The 21,351-nt window shown below is 41.7% G+C and overlaps 1 protein-coding gene across 2 annotated transcripts in view; it reads left to right on the plus strand.

Moving 5' to 3' along the window:
* The window catches only part of NMNAT2 (nicotinamide nucleotide adenylyltransferase 2), a 195,156-nt gene that overhangs the window by 24,987 nt on the left and 148,818 nt on the right, over positions 1-21,351 (plus strand). For both annotated transcript variants that reach the window (XM_024732405.1, XM_024732404.1), the window contains one exon: positions 18,919-19,064. In XM_024732405.1, the coding sequence (XP_024588173.1) occupies positions 18,980-19,064 (85 nt within the window). In that variant the 5' untranslated portion in view covers positions 18,919-18,979. The remainder of the gene's footprint in view (positions 1-18,918; positions 19,065-21,351) is intronic.

The following is a 21,351-nucleotide window of genomic DNA, read 5'->3' on the forward strand; positions in this document are numbered from 1 at the left end:
GACCACTGTTGAAGTTAGTAATATGTAGAACCCTTAGGGCCAGCAGTAAGGCCCATATTGGCCACATTTTTTTTACACTGTCCCATTTTTAGGTATTTCTGGCTTCAGTGTTGGTTTGAGTCTGGCATCCTGAGCCATACATTTCCAAACAGCCTCAAGAACACAGGCTTAGATAGCTGCGCTAGCAGGGTTGAGGCTAGCTGTAGGGGTGTATGTAGCCAGCTCATCTTACCCGAGTGGTCACGGGTCCAGACCTAATCTCCAGCCATGTTGGCACTCTGGAAAATAGTCTCCACTAAAATCATTCATCCTTAGAAATACAGTTTTTAACTATGCTTTTTAAATATAAATTTATTTATTTTTGGCTGCGTTGGGTCTTCGTTGCTGCACACGGGCTCTCTCTAGTTGCGGCGAACGGGGGCTACTCTTCGTTGCGGTGCACGGGCTTCTCGTTGCGATGGCTTCTCTTGTTGCGGAGCATGGGCTCTAGGTGCACGGGCTTCAGTAGTTGTAGCATGCGGGCTCAGTAGTTGCAGCATGCAGGCTTTAGGGAGCGCAAGCTTCAGTAATTGTGGCAGGTGGGCTCAGTAGTTGTGGCTCACAGGCTCTAGAGCACAGGCTCAGTAGTTGTGGCGCACAGGCTTAGTTGCTCCGCAGCATGTGGAATCTTCCTGGACCAGGGCTTGAACCCGTGTCCCCTGCATTGGCAGGTGGATTCTTAACCACTGTGCCACGCAGGGAAGTCCAGAAATACAGTTTTTATTTGGAGTAAAGGCAACAAGAGAGATTTCCCATCACTATCAACCTCTGGGAATGATTACCAAATAAATTAACCAAGAGAAGCTAACATCAGTTAGCAACTACTATGCGCCAGCCTAAGTGCTTAAAAATTCTTTGTTGCTGTTTTGAAATAACTTTAGATTTACAGAAGAGTTGCAAATATAGTTGGAGAACTCATGAATATCCTTCATCTAGCTTCCCCTAACATTAACATTGTTTTATAACCATAGTACAATGACTGACACTGTGAAATTAACATTAGTACAATACTATTAACTAAATTCTGATTTCACCAGTTTTTCCATTAATGTCCTTTTTCGGCTTTGAGACCCAGTCCATGTTAGACTTGGTCATTGCATCTAAGTTCCCTTAAATCTGTGATAATTTCTCAGTCTTTCCTTGTTTTACGTGACCTTGACAATTTTAAAGACTACTGATCAGGTATGTTGTAGAATATCCCTAAACTGGGATTTTTCTGATGTTTTCTCATGACTAGACTAAACTTGGAAATGATATCACAGAATGAAGTGCCCTTCTGATTACATCATATCAGGGGTACATGGTATCAACATGACATGACTGATGATGTTAATCACATGGTTAAGCTGGAGTCTGCCAGTTTTCTGTACTGTAAAGTTACTATTTTTCCCTTTCCATGCTCTATTTGCTAGAAGAAGCCCAGTCCAGTCCATACTCAAGGAGAAGGGAATTAGGCTTCACATTCCAGAAGGATGATTGTTAAACAATTTGTGAACAAATGCTTAAACCACCGCAATAATTAATGTTCTTTTTTGGGGGGTGAGGTACTTTGAAGCTATGCAAATATTCTGTTTCTTCTTAGCTCCACCTGCTAATTTTAGGGGATCTTTCTTGATGCAGTTATCACTGTGGTGCTCTAATGGTGATTTTCAATTTCTTTAATTCCTTCTATATTATTATATGGAATTCTCCTGTAACAAAGATTTGTCTGCCACCCAATTTATTTATTTATTTATTTCACTTATTTATAGCAGTATAGACTCATGGATATCTATTTTATTCTTTGAATTATAATCCAATACTGTAATTATTTATTTTGTTGTTCAGATTGTTCCAATTTTGGCCCTGGGTCCTGTGTCCTTTTGATATACCCTGTGCAGGAAAGAGTTAACACAGCAGGCCAGAGGCTGCTATCTTTAGAAGGGCCTGCTTGCAAGGTTGCCCTTGGCTGGCATCTGTGAACTTAGCTTGTGAAAACTTCCCCACACTGATATGGAAAATTCTCTATACTGGTAAGGTTGTTTTGCCCACTTAAGACACTGAATACCTGTTTCCTTCTGAGAGCCTGGGATTTTGGTAGATGCCAGCCAAAGCATGCCTACATGACTAGTTCCCCCAAAATCCCTAAACGCTGAGTCTTAAATGGGCTTCCCTAGGAGAAACATTACACATGTGCCACTGCATTTTCACTGCTAGCAAAGGGAACACACCTAGCGTGTCCTCTCCTGGACCTCTGGTATAGAAAGCCTGTGGGTGGATTTCTCCAGACTCTGGCCAATGTGTCTTTTTCCCTCATTTATCTGCTGTGTAACCTTATTGTGTCGTTGTGATAAATTTTAGTCATTAGTACAATAATATGTTGAGCCCTGTGAAGTCCTTCTAGCATAATACAGAATGTGTGAGCAGTCTTGGATGCCCCAAAGACTTTATCCCTTAAGGGACATGCCTTATCCTTTATTTTTTTTAGCACTTCCTTACCTTGTGACACTACAGGAAGCTCCAGACTTTTATTTTCCTCATCCCAGTCATAGAATCAGCCATTTATTCAAAGAGTCTTGGTTTCTTTATTGGAGAATGATAATTAGAAAGCAAGATCGGGGTGCTCATCACTAATGGGGTGCCATTGCTTCTAGGCCCTTTGAGCAGATAGAAAGGGAAATGTATGTATGTTTGCTAACTCATATGTACACACAAATTTATATTTATTTCTGTATCTTTCTACCTGTGTATACACACATGGTGAATTCATACATATAGAGTCAGTTTTAATCTAGAACTACAGGGTTCATTCTAGCCTTCTCTGCTTGTTTGTAACTTCTTTCTTTGACAGTGAGAAACCTGGCTTTCATTAGCTACAACTTATTTACTTATTTGTTCAACCCTAGTATACATGCATAGTAGTTTCAGAATTGCTAACTTATACCCCTGTGAGAAACAAATTTACCAAGGAAAGTAAGGCATTTATGTACAGTCGCATTTCCTTTAGCCTTATGATAGCCAGTCAAGACACATTTCCAAAATTACTTTGGTCAGCTCATTTTCTCCCATCCATTTCAGTTAGGTTATATCATATATTTGTAATACAGTTACATTTGTTAGTCTGCATTCCACCCTTACCCCCACCATCCTGGTTGATTCTGAAAATCTGCATACAGTAAATTTCACTTGGTTTTACAGTAAATTACACCTTCTTAGACTAGGTGTAACATTCTATGGGTGTTGACAAATGCATAGAGTCACATATCCACCACCACAGTGATTTCCAACACCTAAAATGTGCCTTGTGCCAGCCTCTCTGCAGTCAACCTCTTCCCAACTCCTGGCAACCACTGATCTGTATTTTCTGTCTCTACAGTTTTGCCTTTTGCAGAATGCCAGTTAAATAGCACCATACAGCATGTAGTCTTTTAGATCCAGCTTCTTTCACTTACCAAATGCAGTTAAGTTTCATCTATGTTGTTGTGAGAATCAAGAGTTCATTTTGTAAAAATCGCTGAGTAGTATTCCATTGTACAGAGGTATTACAATTTGTGAATCTGTTCACCTCTGAGGACATCTCAGTTGCTTCTAGTTTTTAGTGATTATGAATAGAGCTACTGTAAATGGTCATTAACAGACTTCTATACGTACAGGTTTTTCAATTCACTTTCATAATTACCTAGGATTGGGATTGCTGGGCCATATTATAAGTGTATGTTTTACTTTGTTAAGAAACTACAAACTAGCTGTACCATTTTGTATTTCCACAAGCAATGGCTGAGAGTGCTTGTTGCACAGCATTTTAACCAGCATTTGGAATTGTTAATTTAAAAAAAATGTTTAGTCATTCTAGTAGGTGAATAGATGTATCTTATTATAATTTTCATTTTCATTTTCCTAATGATTAATGACTTTGAGCATCTTTTCATATGCTTATGTGCCATTTGTATAATTTCTTTGGAAAAGTAGCTCATCTTTTTTTGGGGGGGGGTTGTTTTCTTGTTGAGTTATAGCAGTTTTTTATACTCTGGCTCTAAGTCCTTTATTGGACATGTGAATTGCAAATATTTCCTCCAGCTCTATAGCTTGTCTTGTCATTCTTCTTAACCATGGTTGTTCGTTTGTTTGCAAAGCCAAACTTTGTAATTTTGATAAGACCAGTTTATCAGTTTTTTTCTTAATAAGTTTATTAATTAATTTATTTATTTTTGGCTGCGTTGGGACTTTGTTGCTGCCTGCAGGCTTTTCTCTAGTTGCGTTGAGCGGGGGCTACTCTTCATTGAGGTGCGTGGGCTTCTCATGGCGGTGGCTTCTCTTGTTGCGGAACACGGGCTCTAGGCGCGCAGGCTTCAGTAGTTGTGGCTCATGGGCTTAGTTGCTCCGCGGCATGTGGGATCTTCCCGGCCCAGGGCTCGAACCCGTGTCCCCTGCATCGGCAGGTGGATTCTTAACCACTGCACCAGCAGGGAAGCCCAATTTTTTCTTTTTTTGGATTGTGCTTTTGGTGTTATATCTGAAAACTTATCACCAAATCCAAGATGATGCAAATTTCTATATTTTCTTCTAGAAACTTGGTATTTCTACATTTTACATTGAGATGTATGGTCTACTTTGAGTTAATTTTTGCATAAGGTGTGAAGTCTGCGACATGGTTCTTTTTTTTTTTCCCTTTCTTTTGTGTATGTATGCTGAATTGTTTCAGTACCATTTATTGGAAAGACTATACTTTCTCCATTGAACTGTCTCTGCACATTGTTAAATATCAGTTGATGGTTTCTCGCCTCTTCTGTTCTATTTATCTATGTGTCTATCCTTTTGCCAATTCCACACAGTCTTGATTACTGTAGCTTTATGCTAAATCTTAAAATTGATATATATAAGTGTATATATACTCTATAAATATAATGTATATATTGTATCCTGTTTAATTATAACATCTGAGTCTACTTATGATAATTGTTTTGTCTATTCAGGCTGTCAGCCTATTGTATTAAATGCATTATCTCAAAGTTTTCAAATGCGTCTAAGAGTTCAAAGAGGATTTTTTAAATGTGTTTATATTTTATGATCGTCTAAGATTATTCTCAATCTTGTCATATAATGTTAGTCTCCATGTTTGTTTCTAGGTGAGTTTGTAATGAGTAACCTAAAGTAACAGCATATAATATTAAATGAGTGGAAAAGCATGTCAGACTCCTATTAATTTGCATCTCTTAAAGTGTTAATAAGTGTCCTGCATATATGGCTGTACTCATATTGATTAGTTTTACCAGTTATGTGGGCAAAACTAGCTTTTTTAGTGATAAAATTAATTGGAAAGATGTTTTCACAGAAAAGTATTTTGGTTTAAGTTATTTAATAACTTGAAACTTTGATTAAAATTGATGAAAATGACATAGTGCCAACTAATGAGTAGCGGCTGACCTAATACGTAAATTTACTTGCATCATGTGAAGGATAAATGATGTCATGCTAATTATACAAAAGCAGTGCTTCTAGCAGTTTTAATAGAGGAGTAGGAGAATTAAGTAATCTGCACCATAACAGTTTCATATTGCAAGTGGTTATATTGCTTCGATATGGTTTTCATCAGCCCAGTTTTAACAGGTTATTGGCAGAAGTGTGGTAGCATAAACTTAAAAAAAGAATTTTGTACTAACTAGTATTTTCCCCAGAATTGTATTTTGGGGTACATTATTGAATAATGAAAAATCCAATATTGGATTTGGAGTTAAAAACAAATTCATTGTTTAAAATGAAGAGCAGCAACAATAACAACAGCCCAAATTTTAGTCAGTCAATCTCAAAATTATATTGTCTCATTGCTTTCTCCCCCTTATTTGGAATTGGCATCTGAGTCCTTTGAACAGAGGTAGCCCTCTGATGTGCTTAAGGAGGCAAGTTGGTGATCTATAATGGCATCAGGGCACTTGGCAAAGGAAACAAGTAGGACTTGAAATCCATCTAGAGGAAGAAGCGTCTTATCTAATTTACACAGAGGTGTCGAATGGGGTAATGGCAGCCCTACTTGAAGAATCCTTTTGTTTGCTAGGTCTGTTGTATCAGTCAGGATACATATAGTTGCAAATCACAGGACTTGTGACAAATAATGGCTTAAGCAATTAACACATTTATCTGGAGACAGATGGTTCCAGGGTTGGGAAGCAGCTCAATGATGTCATTGAAGATGTATCTATATATATATATATTTTTTTTTTTTTTTTAGTTTGACATCCTTGAGTGTTGAATGTTCCTCCTCAGATAGTCATCTCATGGTAACAGAATTGTTGCTGCAGCTGCAAGATCACATTTTCATACAATTGTATTGAATTCCCATCTCTTGTCTCTATCAGGAGTAAAAATCATTCCCAGGAGTAAATTACTCCTCCCACCCCAGCCTAATTTCCCTCATGTGTCTTTGGCCAGAACTGGGTCACATAGCCTCACTGGCCTCAAAGAGAGCTGGGAATGGCAGCCTAAAAAAAAGAAGAAGAGAACTGGCAAACAACAGTGTCTACCACACGCATAAAAGAAAAGTATCTTTCTTACCATCTGTCTCAAAGGCCACCTCCAGGTTTGGTGAGCAAAACAGCAGCTCAACCACCCTCTTCTTTGACTCTGGAATTTCTTTCTTAAATAACTTTGCAATCTCTATATTATCACACTCGTTCAGACTAATTGGAAAGAAGATAAATTGAATTAGTTTGATATAAAAATATAGAATAATTTTAGTAACTTGTGTGTCTATCACTTTAAAGAGCACCTTTTCAGTGAGGACTGGGCTAACCAGAGAAGGCCAAGAACTAATCCTCCCCAGGAAGCGTTAAGCAATGAACACTAATCACCTGGGAAAAATGTATTCTTTGTACCCAAATGGCTCTACCAAGCTTCTTAAACATTTTTTTCTGTGCTCCCCCTGCAGCCTGTTTAAGATGTGCATCTTTTATGTGTATGTAGAGGAGTGGCTAATCAAGGGAGCAACTAAAGGAAACTTCGCTCATCCCCACAATTCCAAAATCAGGGCCAGATGCATCTGTGTTTATCATCATGCCAGTTACCCAGAGGACTGAGGACTGTCGTCCTTTCACCACATACTGAAGTGTCCTCCAGGCAGAGGAAATAAATAGTAGAACAACTCCTTTTGATTCCCCTAATTGACTGCTTATTCATCCTTCCCTCTCCCACGCCACTTCTCAGTAGCTATTTGTACATGACTCTGCCCCAGTGGAGACATCTCTCTCTGTTCCCCAAGCAAGATCGCTTGCCTATCTTCACTTTAGAGTAGGACTGACAGAGATGATAGGAAGTATGAGAGCTGAGTGGGACTGTGTGGAAGGTGGACACAGACATCAGGGGCCCCCTGTAAAGAAGGCATCCCATTCACCATGAGGCACACCAGAGCACTCAAAGGGTCCTGTCTTTAATGTGACCTTAGAACCAAAACTTACTCTTACTTTGCCCCAGTGCCTTTCTCTATGATGAGTAATGAGAACTCAGCCAGACTTTTAAGCACAAGAATGACTTTACTATAGAGTATGGGAACATCAAGCCAAGACTATTTACAAAATGCCAATTTTACCTATGCAGCGAAGAGACTGAATCCACTTTGCTCCTTAACTCCACTGCCAGGCCACTCAGGTCCTACCTCTCAGGGCTTAGTGACTGGGAAAGAACAAAGAAAGGCACTTCCTAATTCTGAGTAAGGCAAAGGCCTTGATGACTGGGCTCTACAGCCTTTGTGTTCAGATTTAAAATAGCATGGTTATCATCCTTGACAGTCTGAATTCCTCAATTCTCCCTCATTCTTAAGCCAAAGTGATTTCTGTAGCCAGCAGCCTGGAGTAGGACACTGGAATTTGGAATCAAGGGTCTGATCTACTCACTTACTAGCTGGAACCTTGAGGAAGTCACTTAAACTCCCTGAGCCTTGCTTTCTTTCCACATATGAAAAATCCATAACAGAGCCTGCAAAAGCTTAGTTCACAACATCATTTATTACAAGAATCGAATAGAATAACATGTGTGAAAGCACTGTCAGCTCTAAATGGCTCCACACATATAAACAATTATTGGATCAAGTTCTTCAAAAAAACTGATTATGAATTCTGCTCTGCTATTCCCTTGTAGAACCCTAGGGTTCTGTACTCATTTTTCTCTCTCTCTTTTCCCAGTCATCATCTATCATTCTGCTTGATTCATCCTCCCCACCATCTCCCTTCCCCTACTCAGGAAACACACACACAAAAAACCTATAATTCTTTCACCCATTATTCTAATTCCTGTCAATCAATTTCTTATTCATTGCCTATTTACATTTCCAAAATAACCTCATTTACATATAATTTGCTCTTGCCTACACAAAAAGTGGGTACAGCTAGATACAGCATTTAAGGTGATGTGTCATGTAGGTTTCAATTCAGGAAACAGAAACAACTCTAGGTATTTCAAGCAGAAAGGGATTAAAAACAAGGGACTCTGTGCTTAGGAAATTCTTTGAGAGTACTAAAGAAACTGAAGTTAGGTGCCACCGCGTGACTCTAGATTTCAAGGGCACACCATGACAGCTGTAGTCCACAGGAGGCTGCCAAAGTGCCTCTCAACACCCATGACTTCGGTGACTAGAATTTAGGGGCTACTGGATGTGGGTCTGGCTTCAAATACACATCAACAGTGTTGCTTCACAGCAAGAGCAGTAGTAAGATGGCTTTCTCATCACTTTTGCCTTCCAAATCTCACACAGGACATCCCCTGGTAGAATGTAATTAGTATCCAGAAGTCTGACTGCCAGAGAGTCTGAGAAATGTAGTTTCTAACTTTTCAGGCCCTAAAGTTCAGGAACATACATAGAGGGCTTTGAAGATGGATGTCTACTTCCAGCTGACAATAACCTGTTCCAGGGTGTGACTTTATTCCTTCCAGAATGGACAACACAACCGTGGTCTAAAAGAGAGCTTGAGAGGAGGGGGAAGAACAGGCCCACAGATCTTATAGTTACAGATCTTATAGTTACAGGCCTTACTAATTAATACCTGGTAGGATTTATTTGGTGCAGTCCTTTTCTTAGTTTTTAAGACATCCAACTCAGAATAGGAGTAAAAATATTATGCACAGAGTGGAGCCAGTCATAAGGAAAAATCATTCCACATTTAGGAAACCAGTAGTTTTTGAGCCGTTGCTATGTGCCAGACTGTGACAGTCACTGGGGTATAACGGCGAACAAGATAGAAGCTGTTCCTGCTCTCACTGAAGTTTGGGGTGAGTTGGGTACTAGAAGTACCAGGTTGACTACCCAGGTTCAAAGCCTGCCTCCCCCACTTATTAGCTGTGTGAACTTAAACAAGTTACTCGTGTAAGTCTCAGTTTCCTCGGCTGTAATGTATAATCAAAGAACCTATTATACTTAACTGAGATTCAGTGAAAATCAAATGGGATAATGAATGCAGAGTGCTAAGCACACTGCCTGGTTCATGCTAGGGTCTGAATAAATGTTGATGAAGAGTGTGAGCAAATCAAAAGGCAATCACCATGCAGGACACTGTGATAATGCTGTGATACAGAAAAAACCAGCACCTATGAGGAGAGGCATTAACTCAGACCTACGGGGCTCACAGAAGGCTCAGGAAATAAATTAAGTCGATTTAGGTTTGCGTTTGCTGGCTAAGAGAGCATGCCACATTTGATGCCTAAAAGTAGTTCATTGTGGCTGGACTAAAGGGAATAGGGTGAAGAGAGGGGGCAGTTAGGAGCCAGATCATGAGGGGACTTGTTAGACTTTTAAGAGTTTTGGATAGTATTCTGAGGACCGCAGGAACCCATTGAAGGATTCAAAGCCAGAGAGTGATACGATTTGATTTATATTTTAGGGAAATATCCCTTTGGCTGGAATATGAAAAATGGCTTAGGGAAGGGAAAGATTACTGGCAGTAAATCCAGCCGGAATTCTTCGGTAATTAAAGAGAGAGAGAAAGGTGGCCTGAAGCTGAAAAGTAGCAGAAAGATACAGAAAAATGGAACAATTCTGGAGATATTTAGGAAGTAATTGGCTGGAAAGTAAGGTATGCGTTTTTTTCCCCCACTATCCCACCTCTTCCCTTTGTCTCGCTTTAGTCACTTCTTTTTTCATATAAATTTATTTATTTATTTATTTATTGGTTGCTTTGGGTCTTTGTTGCTGCACGGGCTTTCTCTAGTTGCGGTGAGCAGGGACTACTGTCCATTGCAGTGCACGGGCTTCTCATGGCGGTGGCTTCTCTTGTTGTGGAGCACGGGCTCTAGGCGCACAGGCTTCAGTAGTTGTGGCATGTGGGCTCAGTAGTTGTGGCTCGCGGGCTCTAGAGTGCTGATTCAGTAGTGGCGCATGGGCTTAGTCGCTCCGCGGCATGTGGGATCTTCCTGGACCAGGGCTCGAACCCGTGTCCCCTACATTGGCAGGCGGATTCTTAACCACTGTGGCACCACGGAAGTCCCCTATTCACTTCTTTATTCATTTAAATTGGGAAACAACAATTCTTTAACAAATTTATTTTCTTAGGGAACAGATCAGTGCTATAATAGTGGTCTTCAGATGCAGATACCCCATGCTAGTTATTTAACATAGTGGAGACATTAGTATTGCAAATTTAGGGCCACATGGAAAAAAAAGATGGAGTGGGGACTGTATTTGCATTCGGCTTTTGCTTTGGTGACCCTCACATTCTGCAGCGTCGTTTAGTGATCACCATCCATTCTCTTGTCAGGATAGTCTTTTTTTTTTAAATGAGGTGTCATTGGGAATTCCTTGGCGGTCCAGTGGTTAGGGCTGCACGCTTTCACTGCCAACGGCCCAGGTTCAATCCCTGATCAGGGAACTAAGATCCCAGAGGCCACATAGCATGACCCTAATAATAATAATAATGTGTAATTGACATATAACATTATATTAGGGAATTCCCTGGCGGTCCAGTGGTTAGGACACCTCACTTCCACTGCAGGGGGCATGGGTTCGATCCCTGGTTGGGAAACTAAGATCGCACAAAAAAACAAAACAAACAAAACCCCCAAAAAAACATTATATTAGTTTCAGCTGTACAACATAATGATTTGATTATATGTATGTATTGCAAAATGATCACAATAAGGCTAGTTAGCATCTGTCCCCATACATAGTTACAAAAAATTTTTTCTTATGATGAGAACTATTAGGATGTACTCTCTCAGCAACTTTCAAATATGCAGTACAGTACTGTTAACTATAGTTACCGTGGTATTCATCATATCCCAGGATAATCTTTTGATCTGAGCTACTTCTCTAGAGCCATTGTAGAGGTAATAAAAGGTATCATGTCACACCATCTTTATCATTCCTCCTCTAGTTCCTGGGCCTGTTTTTCATGGGGGAGTTTAATTTTGGGGTGTTCAGGGTATTAGAAGTGGAACCCCAACTGCTTTCTACATCTTCTATGTTTGAGAAATGATGGGATTGAAATTCTAGGTTATATCTGACTTCACCAAATTGTGAGGTATTGATGTAATGGAAAAAATATTTTGTATTTTACATTCCCTATCCTTTATTTAATGCTCCCTTGAACCGAATGTGTTTTCCATTTGGGTGACTTAAAGGAGGGAGGCAGAGATATTCTCAGATGCCATTTCAAGGAATTATTTTACTTCTTAATTAATTATACTTCTTGCTAGGTCTGTTAGAACTGATTTTTCTGTCTCTTGGGAAAAGAGATCTTTGGTCTCAAGATGAAAGTAATGATTTGTACATGCCCCTCACCCTATTATCTGAAAGAAGTCATGATAAATAAATCAGCAAATATCTGAGTTAGTTGAAGAAATTTGTTATTTTTAATGGTATACAATGCTTATTGGTTATAAAGACCCATGTACTTTATTTCTTTCACTGTGGTGCCAGCAAAATTGGCATGTTTATAATTGATAATCAGGTTCTAAAATTTGGAAGCATCTTTCATTTTTGAAATATGATTAGATTAATTAGAGCAATCATAAGTTTGAGTGAGACTTGGGAGATTTAGAGCTAGAGGAAGGAGGATCTTAATCTTGGGTACATTTTTTTTTTTTAATCTTAGGGACATTTTTCATCCCACAGATGTAAAAATATCTCCTTGGGGGGAAAACGGGAGAATAATGCCCATCACTTTAGCTGTATCCCTGAAGATGTTTATCTTGAAGAGAAGCGGAGAAAACAAAGGAGAAAGAACTATACAAATGTAGAGAACTGAAGAGAATCCCAAGGAGTCATGGTTTTCTCAGAATAATATTTTTTTCTCAGAATCATTTTTACCAGGAAACATGAAATAAATATTCAATACCTGACTTGATCCCAGGAACTGGGGAGCCACATTTGTCTGTGTGACTTTGTGCATTTCCTATGAAGGATGATCTCTAATATTATTTTGGAACCCAACTTCATAAACATGGAATAGTTTTACCCTGACTTGTGATGTAAATGGATGATTAATCCGGACTAGGTAAATAGGGAGATAAGTGAGCATACATACCCACACTGCTAGACTTTACGTAGGCACCTTTCAAATCAGCCCCAATAGACACTTAAGCCTGCCCATCAGAATAGATATTTATTGCAGGGAAGGTTCTGGGTTGGACTGTCTGCCTTGAGCCATTTGGAAACTGAACTGGCTGGAGCAGATTGCAAAGTTTAGGTTGTGGGAGAATGACTCAGGCTTCTTTCCAGCCTAAAGCAATTAACCAGTTGTTGGAAACTTGAAATATTGGACCAAATTATATTACCTAAGTTAAAATAAGCACCCCTGAGAATAGATCACGGTATATATTAAGGTACATGTATTATGCAAGGGTTGACATTCCTATTTCTATAGCTTATGGACCAGCCTTGGAATCTTCACTGGGAATAAATTTGTTGTTAGTACGTTTTTTGGTATTTGTTTTCATTGGTTGATATATATGTACACTATTAGCACATTCCCAAAGCCATTACCCTCTAAGATTGGAACTGCCAGAAACATCCTTGACAAACTCATCAATAGAAACACTGAACACTTAAAAACAGTAGGTATTTTGTATGGAACAACTGTGAAGTTTGACCTAAAGCCGAGGATATGCTTTAAAAAAAAAAAACAAAACTCATTTACTCACACATGGTCTTATTTGATCCATATAGGACCCCTATAAAGCACACACGGTATGTATTATGGTATAGTAGTCCCCGCTTATCAATGGGGGATACGTTCCAAGACCCCCAGTGGATGCCTGAAACTAGGGATAGTACCAAATCCTATATATACTGTGTTTTTCCCTATACGTAAAAACCTATGATAGGGCTTCCCTAGTGGCGCAGTGGTTGAGAGTCTGCCTGCTGATGCAGGGGACACGGGTTCGCGCCCCGGTCCGGGAAGATCCCACATGCTGAGCAGCTGAGCCCATGAGCCATGGCTGCTGAGCCTGTGTGTCCGGAGCCTGTGCTCCGCAACGGGAGAGGCCACAACAGGGAGAGGCCCACGTACCGCAAAAAAAACAATAAATAACATAGAACAACTACAACAATATACTGTAATAGAAGTTATGCGAATGTGGTCTGTCTCTCAAAAATTTCTTCTTATACTCTATCACCCTTCTTATGATGTGAGATAATAAAACACCTACATGATGAGAAGAAGTGAGATGAATGACATAGCATTAGGCTACTATTGACATTCTGAAGATTTGTCAGAAGAAGGATCATCTGCTTTGGGTGATCCTGGATCATCCAGCCATGACAATGTCTATGGTTAGATGTCACGAACCGATTATGTTGGTGGTTGGGGGTCCCAGGCAGGATGGAGGCAGAGGGTGTGAGATTTCATCATGCTAATCACAACAGCATGTAATTTAAAACTTATGAATTGTTTATCTCCAGAATTTTCCATTTAATATTTTCAGACCGAGGTTGACCACGCATAACTGAAACCTCAGAAAATGAAACCGAGGATAAGGGTGGACTACTGTATTTCCAGTCTTAGCAATAAATGACTTGCCCAAAGACAAACGATTAGCAAGTGACAGAACCAAGATTTCCTTTCAATGTTTTTCTATTCCAGTTCCTGAGCCCTCTTTGGGGATACACAAATTAGAGATAAGCACAAATAAATTTACAAGAGACAATTAGAATCACAACAAATTAATCTAATCTATAGAATTTAAACTGTTACTTAAGAAGACATAACCTACAAGACTGAAGCTTATTTATTGCATTGTGTTACAAATTCACGTTTCATTGTTACTCTCTCAGCACTGGGCTGGTAAAAAAAGAGTTTTGTACTTGATTCATTGGTAAATATTTATTGACCACTGTTCTGTGTGGGAATGTTGAATTGGACATTTTTCTTTCTTTCTTTTTATTAAAATTAACTTGTAGAGTTGAGTGAGTGTCCAGTCATTCCAGCAAGTTACATTGAATTTTGTTGCCTACTTTTCCACTTTTCCTGGGTAAAGGAGGGAAAACCTGAACACTTGGTATGGCAATTCTCAGTCTGTTCTTCAAACCTCTGCTACAAAGTTCCATTCTCTCATTTATAAAATAGGTATCACTTATTGACCATCTATTATATGCTAGGTGTTCTACATTACTGGTAATCTTCACATCTCTGTGGTTTGGTGGGTATAGTTATCCTCATTTTTATGACTGCAGTTGGTCCAGGTATACCTTGGAGATATTGCAGATTTGGTTCCAGACTACCACAGTAAAGTGAATATTGTAATAAAGTGAGTCACATGAATTTTTTGGTTTCCTAGAGCCTATAAAATTTCTGCTTACACTATACTGTGGTCAATTAAGTTTGAAATAGCATTATGTCTAAAAGAAACAATGTACAGGGCTTCCCTGGTGGCGCAGTGGTTGAGAGTCCGCCTGCCGATGCAGGGGACATGGGTTCGTGCCCCGGTCCAGGAAGATCCCACATGCCGCAGAGCGGCTGGGCCCGTGAGCCATGGCCGCTGAGCCTGCGCGTCCGGAGCCTGTGCTCCGCAACGGGAGAGGCCGCAACAGTGAGAGGCCCACGTACCGAAAACAACAACAAGAACAACAGTGTACCTACCTTAATTTAAAAATACTTGTTTGCTAAAAAATGATAACCATCATCTGTGCCTTCAGTGAGTCATAATCAATCATTTGACTGGTAGAGGGTCTTGCCTGGATGTTGATGGCTGCTGACTGATCAGGGTGATGGATGCTGAAGGCTAGGGTAGATATGACAATTTCTTAAAATAAGACAGCGATGGAGCTTGCTGCATCAGTTGACCCTTCCTTTCACTTGAACACTTAGAGGCCATTCTAGGGTTATTAATTGGCCTAATTTCAATATCACTGTGTCTCAGGAAATAAGGAGGCCGAAGGAGAGGGAGAGAGATGGGGTAACTGCCGGTCAGTAGAGCAGTCAGAACACATTTATCAATTAAGTTTGCCATCTCATATGGTGTGGTTCATGGTGCTCCAAAACAATTACCATAGTAACATCAAAGACAACTGATTGCAGATCACCATAACAAATATAACAATGAAAACAGTTTGAGATACTGTGACACAGAGACCCAAAATGAGCAAATGATATTGGAAAAAAAATGGTGTAGATATACTTGCTTGACTCAAGGTTGTCACAAACCTTCAATTTGAAAAAACGCAATGTCTGTGAAGCTCAATAAAACAAGGTATGCCTGTATAGCATAGCAGTGAAACAAGATGAAACAGTAGGCTTGGATCAACAACAGGGCCTTCAACCAAAACTACCAGGGTTTAAATTTGAATCCATACTTACTAGGACCAGGTATTTCATTTCTCTGTTCTCCCTTATGCTCATCTCTAAAATGGGATAAAATTATTGGAACTCATAGAATTATGGTGAGTGTTAAATGAATTAACATCTGTAAATGGCTTATAATGCCTGGGCTTCTACTGATATTCAGTGAATGTTAGCTACTGTTGCTAATTTGGTGTGCCCCGGGGCTGAATCTGAGGGCCTCTTTTCTTCTATGTATATATATATATATATATATATATGTTACTCCTTAGGTGACCTCATTTAATCCTTTGGTTTTAAATATAAAACTATACTGATGACTCCAAAATTTATACTTCCTGCCAAAATGGTACTTTTCAAATGTAAGTCAGTTCATGTGACTTCTCTATTCAGAACCTCCAGTGACTTCCTATCTCTCCCAGTGAAAAAGCCAAAGCCCTCACCAGGGCCTATGAGGCCCTATTGATCTGTCCTACTTTTCCACTTGCTTTCTTTTGTGCAGCCACATGGGTGTGCTTGTCGAAGACTCTCAAACACTCTTGCTCCTCAGGCTCTTTGCACTTGCTGTTCTGCCAGGTATGTTCCTCCCCAGATATTCAAATGACACATTCCTTCACTTCTTTCAGGCCCCTGCTCAGATCCCATCCTATCAGAGAGGCCATCCCTGACCACCTTGAATAAAGGAGAATTTCCCTTTCCTTTTCTTCTCATCCAGCTTGATTTTTCATTATGGTATCTGTTACCATTATGTTTATTTTATTTTATTTTTCAATGGTCTGTTTTGCCCTCTAGTATGAGAGCTGTATTAAAGCAGGGACTTTGTTTTGTTCACAGCCTCTAAATCAAGTATCTGGCACGTGGCAGACACTCAATAAATATTTATTGCCCAGCTAATAAGTGTCAGAGTTTCCTACCCAAGTCGGGCTCCCCTCAACATCTCCTGCTCTTCTGTCCCACTAATCTGCATACCCTGTGAGGGAAGATACATCAAATTACAAATATACATCAGTTCTTAGGACTTATCTTTAAACTGGAAATTTTATGCATATTAGGATCAATTTGCTGTTCAGCATAATTTACCATATATTTACTGTGCACCAACTACATGCTCTTAAATAAGAAACAATGACCAACCCACTAAAATAGGTAGAAATTTATCCAAGAATCTTGAAGCCCAAAAAAAGTAAATATTTGTACTTGTGGATCTCTAAGTTCAGAATCATTATGTGTACCTAAAACTAATACAATGCACATGTCAGTTATATCTCAGTATTTTGAAAGGCTATTTTAAAAAAATCTCAAATTATTAGGTTTATTTATTGTATCAGAATAGAACATTGGTCATCCCTGAAACTTCCTTTCTCCATCTTTCTCACTCTCAGTCCACTCATTTACTTAAACCAAATTTCTAGACATTTTCCTAGATTTCTCTTTCCCTCATCCTTCACATCCAATCCATTTGCAAAGACTGTAGACTTTATCTACAAAACTTATCCTGAGACCCTTTGCTTCTCATCAGTTTCACCTCTATAAAACCTAGTCCAAGGACAACTGCACCTGCTTAGACTACCAGGAGGATTTCCTAAATGCTTTCCTTGCCTTCCCATTTTCCACCTAGCAGCCAGAGTGATCTTATAAAAATGTGAATTACTTACCACTTCTCTGCCTAAAAGCTTCAGTGGTTTCCTTTTGTTATTCCTCTCTAAGTTATTCCTCTTAGAAAAACATCCAAACCCTACCCTAGCCTACAAGCCCTACTTGATTTGGTCCTAATCACCAGTCCAATCTTCTCTCTTAGCATTTTTCCCATTATTCATGCAGTCTGGTCACACTGGCCTTCTTTCATTTCTAGGAGCACAATGAGCCCTTCCCTGTCCCAGAATACGTGTACTAGCAACTCCTTGTCATTTGGGTCTCAGTTTAAATTTCACCACCCCAGAGAGGCCTTCCCTAACTTCTTCATTTCAAGTGGTCTCCTCTTCTCCATTCACCCTTTGTTGTGCCAGAGAGTGAACTGCATTCACTTATTGTGCATTGCACAATTGCCTCTAATATTTCCTTCTGTTTGTTTTGTTTTTATTTTTTGCGGTACGCGGGCCTCTCACTGTTGTGGCCTCTCCCATTGCGGAGCACAGGCTCCAGACGTGCAGGCTCAGTGGCCATGGCTCACGGGCCCAGCCGCTCCGCGGCATGTGGGATCCTCCCGGACCGGGGCACAAACCCATGTCCCCTGCATTGGCAGGTGGACTCTCAACCACTGCGCCACCAGGGAAGCCCTGCTATGTTTGTTTATTGTCTATCTCCTTCCAGTAGAATGTAAACTTGATGAAGACAGGGACTTTGCTTTATCAGCAGTGTTTATAACAGAGCCTAACACATAGTGGGCACTCAAGGAACACTTGTTGAATGGGTAAATCTTTGTCTCAATTTTGATAGCTTATGTAAGATCACAATAATTTTCTAACACAGCTTTAATAACTCTGTCACATCCATGTTCTCATTGCTTCAACCCACAAAAGGAGCAGTATGCCAGGGGAAGGATTCAGGTTCCCCCTATTTCTTGGCAACCACTAGGTCAACGTCTGGACTCAGTTTAGTAGTTCAAAACCATGAGATAAGGGGGGGAAAGACGGGCAGAAATGAATACTCCTGAAGTGACCAATTGTCATTTCCCCACTTAAAATTTTGAGGAGAGAAAGAAAACAGTTCTTAAAATCGAACACTTTTAGAGTTGGAAATGTTCGAGAAAGTAGGTGTGGACAGAAAAATGTTAGATTGAGGGAGGAAAACTAATTCAGAAGGAGGTAAGAGAAAGAGCTCACACCATGCTGATGGTTGCCTGTCAGTGTTCACGGTTCTGGGCTTGGGTACCACAACTTGACTTATAGGTAAACACTAAGGAAGAGAGCGTGATGGGGTGGGGTGGGGGTGAGAGAAAGGGAGGAGAGGGAGACCAGGGCGAGAGGCGTGAAATAAGCTAGAAGGAAAAGAGGACGGAGCTTAGCGATACAAAAGCAGCCTCGGATCCTGCCGGCGCTGCAAGCGTTAAGGGGAGGCGGGGAGTGACGCGGTTTGCGTCTGGAGCGGCTCCTTGGAGTCCCCAGCATCCACCGCCGGAGCCTCGCCTTCCTTTCTCCCTCTGCAGACGTATCGAGACACAAAAAGAGAGGCGACCCCTGGACCAGCGCGAGGGACCCACCCGCACCATGACCGAGACCACCAAGACCCACGTTATCTTGCTCGCCTGCGGCAGCTTCAATCCCATCACCAAAGGGCACATTCAGATGTTCGGTGAGTCCTCCCGCCCACCCCCGGAGACTGCTTCCGCCTCTCTCCTTTCCCCGGCACCTGTGTTTCCCAGGGCGCCTGACGGTAAGGCGAGTACCCATCTGGAGAGGTGTGCTGGCTGATCCAGCTGGTGGGAGGTCAGCCCCTCTATTCTGGGCTCCTGGGAGGGGACGCAGACTGTGCTTCCGAGGCGTCACTCGCTCGGGCCAGACCCTCGCTGGGGGCCAAGGGGTGGGGGAGGGGAGGGGCCGGAGGGGAGTGTTGGTTCGGATTGGTGGGAGGTCGAGGTTTGAGAACTGGGGTGCGGTGGTGCGGCGGTTTGGCTACTTGGCCGGTGAGGATTGGGATGGGGGCAGAGGTTGGGGCGCGGAGAAGGGAGAAGGGGGTTAGAGATAACGTGCTGTTTGTTTAGGTTGGGCCGAAAGCTCGAAGGAGTTAATGGTGTATATGCTTCAGAGACACAAACACACACAACACACCAGGAACAGGGCTGGGCTTCAAGGAGATTCGTTTATGGTTTGGCTGCTGGTTCGGGGCGGCCCGGGGCAAATGTTTGAGGGTTGTGGACAGTGGATTGCGCGCGCGAGGTGGATGGCTTAGTGAATGTGGAGGTGGGGAGCAGGGGGCGGGGGCCTGGGCTTGGCTGCCGGGACCCACCGCCTAGGAAGGGGAGAGGGCGGGGCGGTTGCTGCGGGCTGCCCTTTGCGAGCCGGTGTTAAAGGATGGGGCCCAAGTTGGCTGAGGCTCTGCCCCGGTTGGCGATGGCTCCCACAAGGTTTGAGGCGTGCGAGTGTATGTATGACTCTGTGTGTGTGTGTGTGTGTGTGTGTGTGTTTGGGGGCTGGGCGAGGCGAGGGCGCATCATCGCGCGTTTTTTTCAAGGAGGCTTTGTGGCGAAGAGAGAGGCCGAGCGAGCGGGGGCTCCTGGCTGCTGGTTGGGATTGAGAAGTGGTAAGGGAAAGGTGATCGTTGCCTGACAGAGATCTCGGGCCACCGGTGGGTAAACGGCGGGGCTTCGCTGCTGCTCCAGGAGGACCCAAAGGCGCGGGGGCTTGCGTGTTTAGACCCTGAGGGAGGCACGCGGAGGTCACTTTTGAAGCAGGAATTGAGGAGAAGTTAGAAGTCGGGATGCTTTTCTTCTGGCAATGAGAGAAGCGAGAAGAGGAAAGCGAGTGGACTAGGGAAGGATGAGTGAAGGGTGGGAGGCCTTGCGCCGGCCGGCCAGTGAGGCGCTATCCAGAGACAGCGGTGCTGAAACGCAGGGCGAGCTGGAGCCGGCTGCAGGCACACGTGTTTACCCGGAGCCTGAGGATTGCGTGGGCCCTCCTAGGGCTGTTTAGTGAAAGCCACATCATATCGGTAAAGACTGGGAGAGGTGGCTTAGAATAAAAATATTCCTCTCTTAAACCTAAAAGGTGAGTTGAACTGGGCACCCTTATTAAAAACCTCATGGAAAGAATATACTTTGAGCAGAGTGCAGATCACATAGGCACATTTATAGGATCCAAGGAGGGTGACTGAGGTAGCCATCCCTTCCTCACCATACTTTCACTTTTAAAAGTGTGGTATCAGGAGCTGGTGCCAACTTACCTATTAAATAAAGACTTTTGTTCTAGCATCAAAGTAGACTAGAGCATCTCATCAGCCTTCTAAGGGAATATCAGTGCCCTGAAAACACTCTCCTTTCACTTTCTTTTGATTCTGGTGTCTTCACCCCTGTCCTTCTTTTCTTCTCTCTCTGTATTTCCTCTAGCCATTTTATGTGGCTGTACTTTATTCCTCTCAGTTGCCCAGACAGGGAGGGACTCCCCTCTGGAACTCCTTGGCTCTGGTAATCTTTAGTGGGCCAGCAGGCACTCCTCCTTTCTTCCTGGGACTAAGGATGTACCTAATTCCACTTGTTTTGGATTGCAGGAGGGGTAGATTTAGATTGAGAACCAGAGATTTTGTCTTGCAGCTAAAGAGAGTTTAGTAATGGTGATAAAGGCTTTTGTTAAGTTGATGCTGACCTGCCAGTTCTCCATGAGTTTAGAGGACAGAGTATATGGAAATAGGTATGGATTACAGCAGGGAGGTTTAGACATAGAATAGGTGAAAGGAGACTTTGACAGTAGTGACTTTTGCTTGTTATTGGAACTGAAGAAGAGGAGAGAATATCAACAAAGACTTTTGAGTGTCCATGAGTTATGTGTAATCCAGAGAGCAACATGGAAAGAGGATACGGTATGCTCACTGTGGCTTTAAGGAGCTTATAACCTAATGAAGGATTTAGCACATATACATTGAAAAG

This window comes from Neophocaena asiaeorientalis, unplaced genomic scaffold (assembly GCF_003031525.2).
Source record: "Neophocaena asiaeorientalis asiaeorientalis breed wild unplaced genomic scaffold, Neophocaena_asiaeorientalis_V1.1 scaffold119, whole genome shotgun sequence".
NCBI classification, from domain to species: domain Eukaryota; kingdom Metazoa; phylum Chordata; class Mammalia; order Artiodactyla; family Phocoenidae; genus Neophocaena; species Neophocaena asiaeorientalis.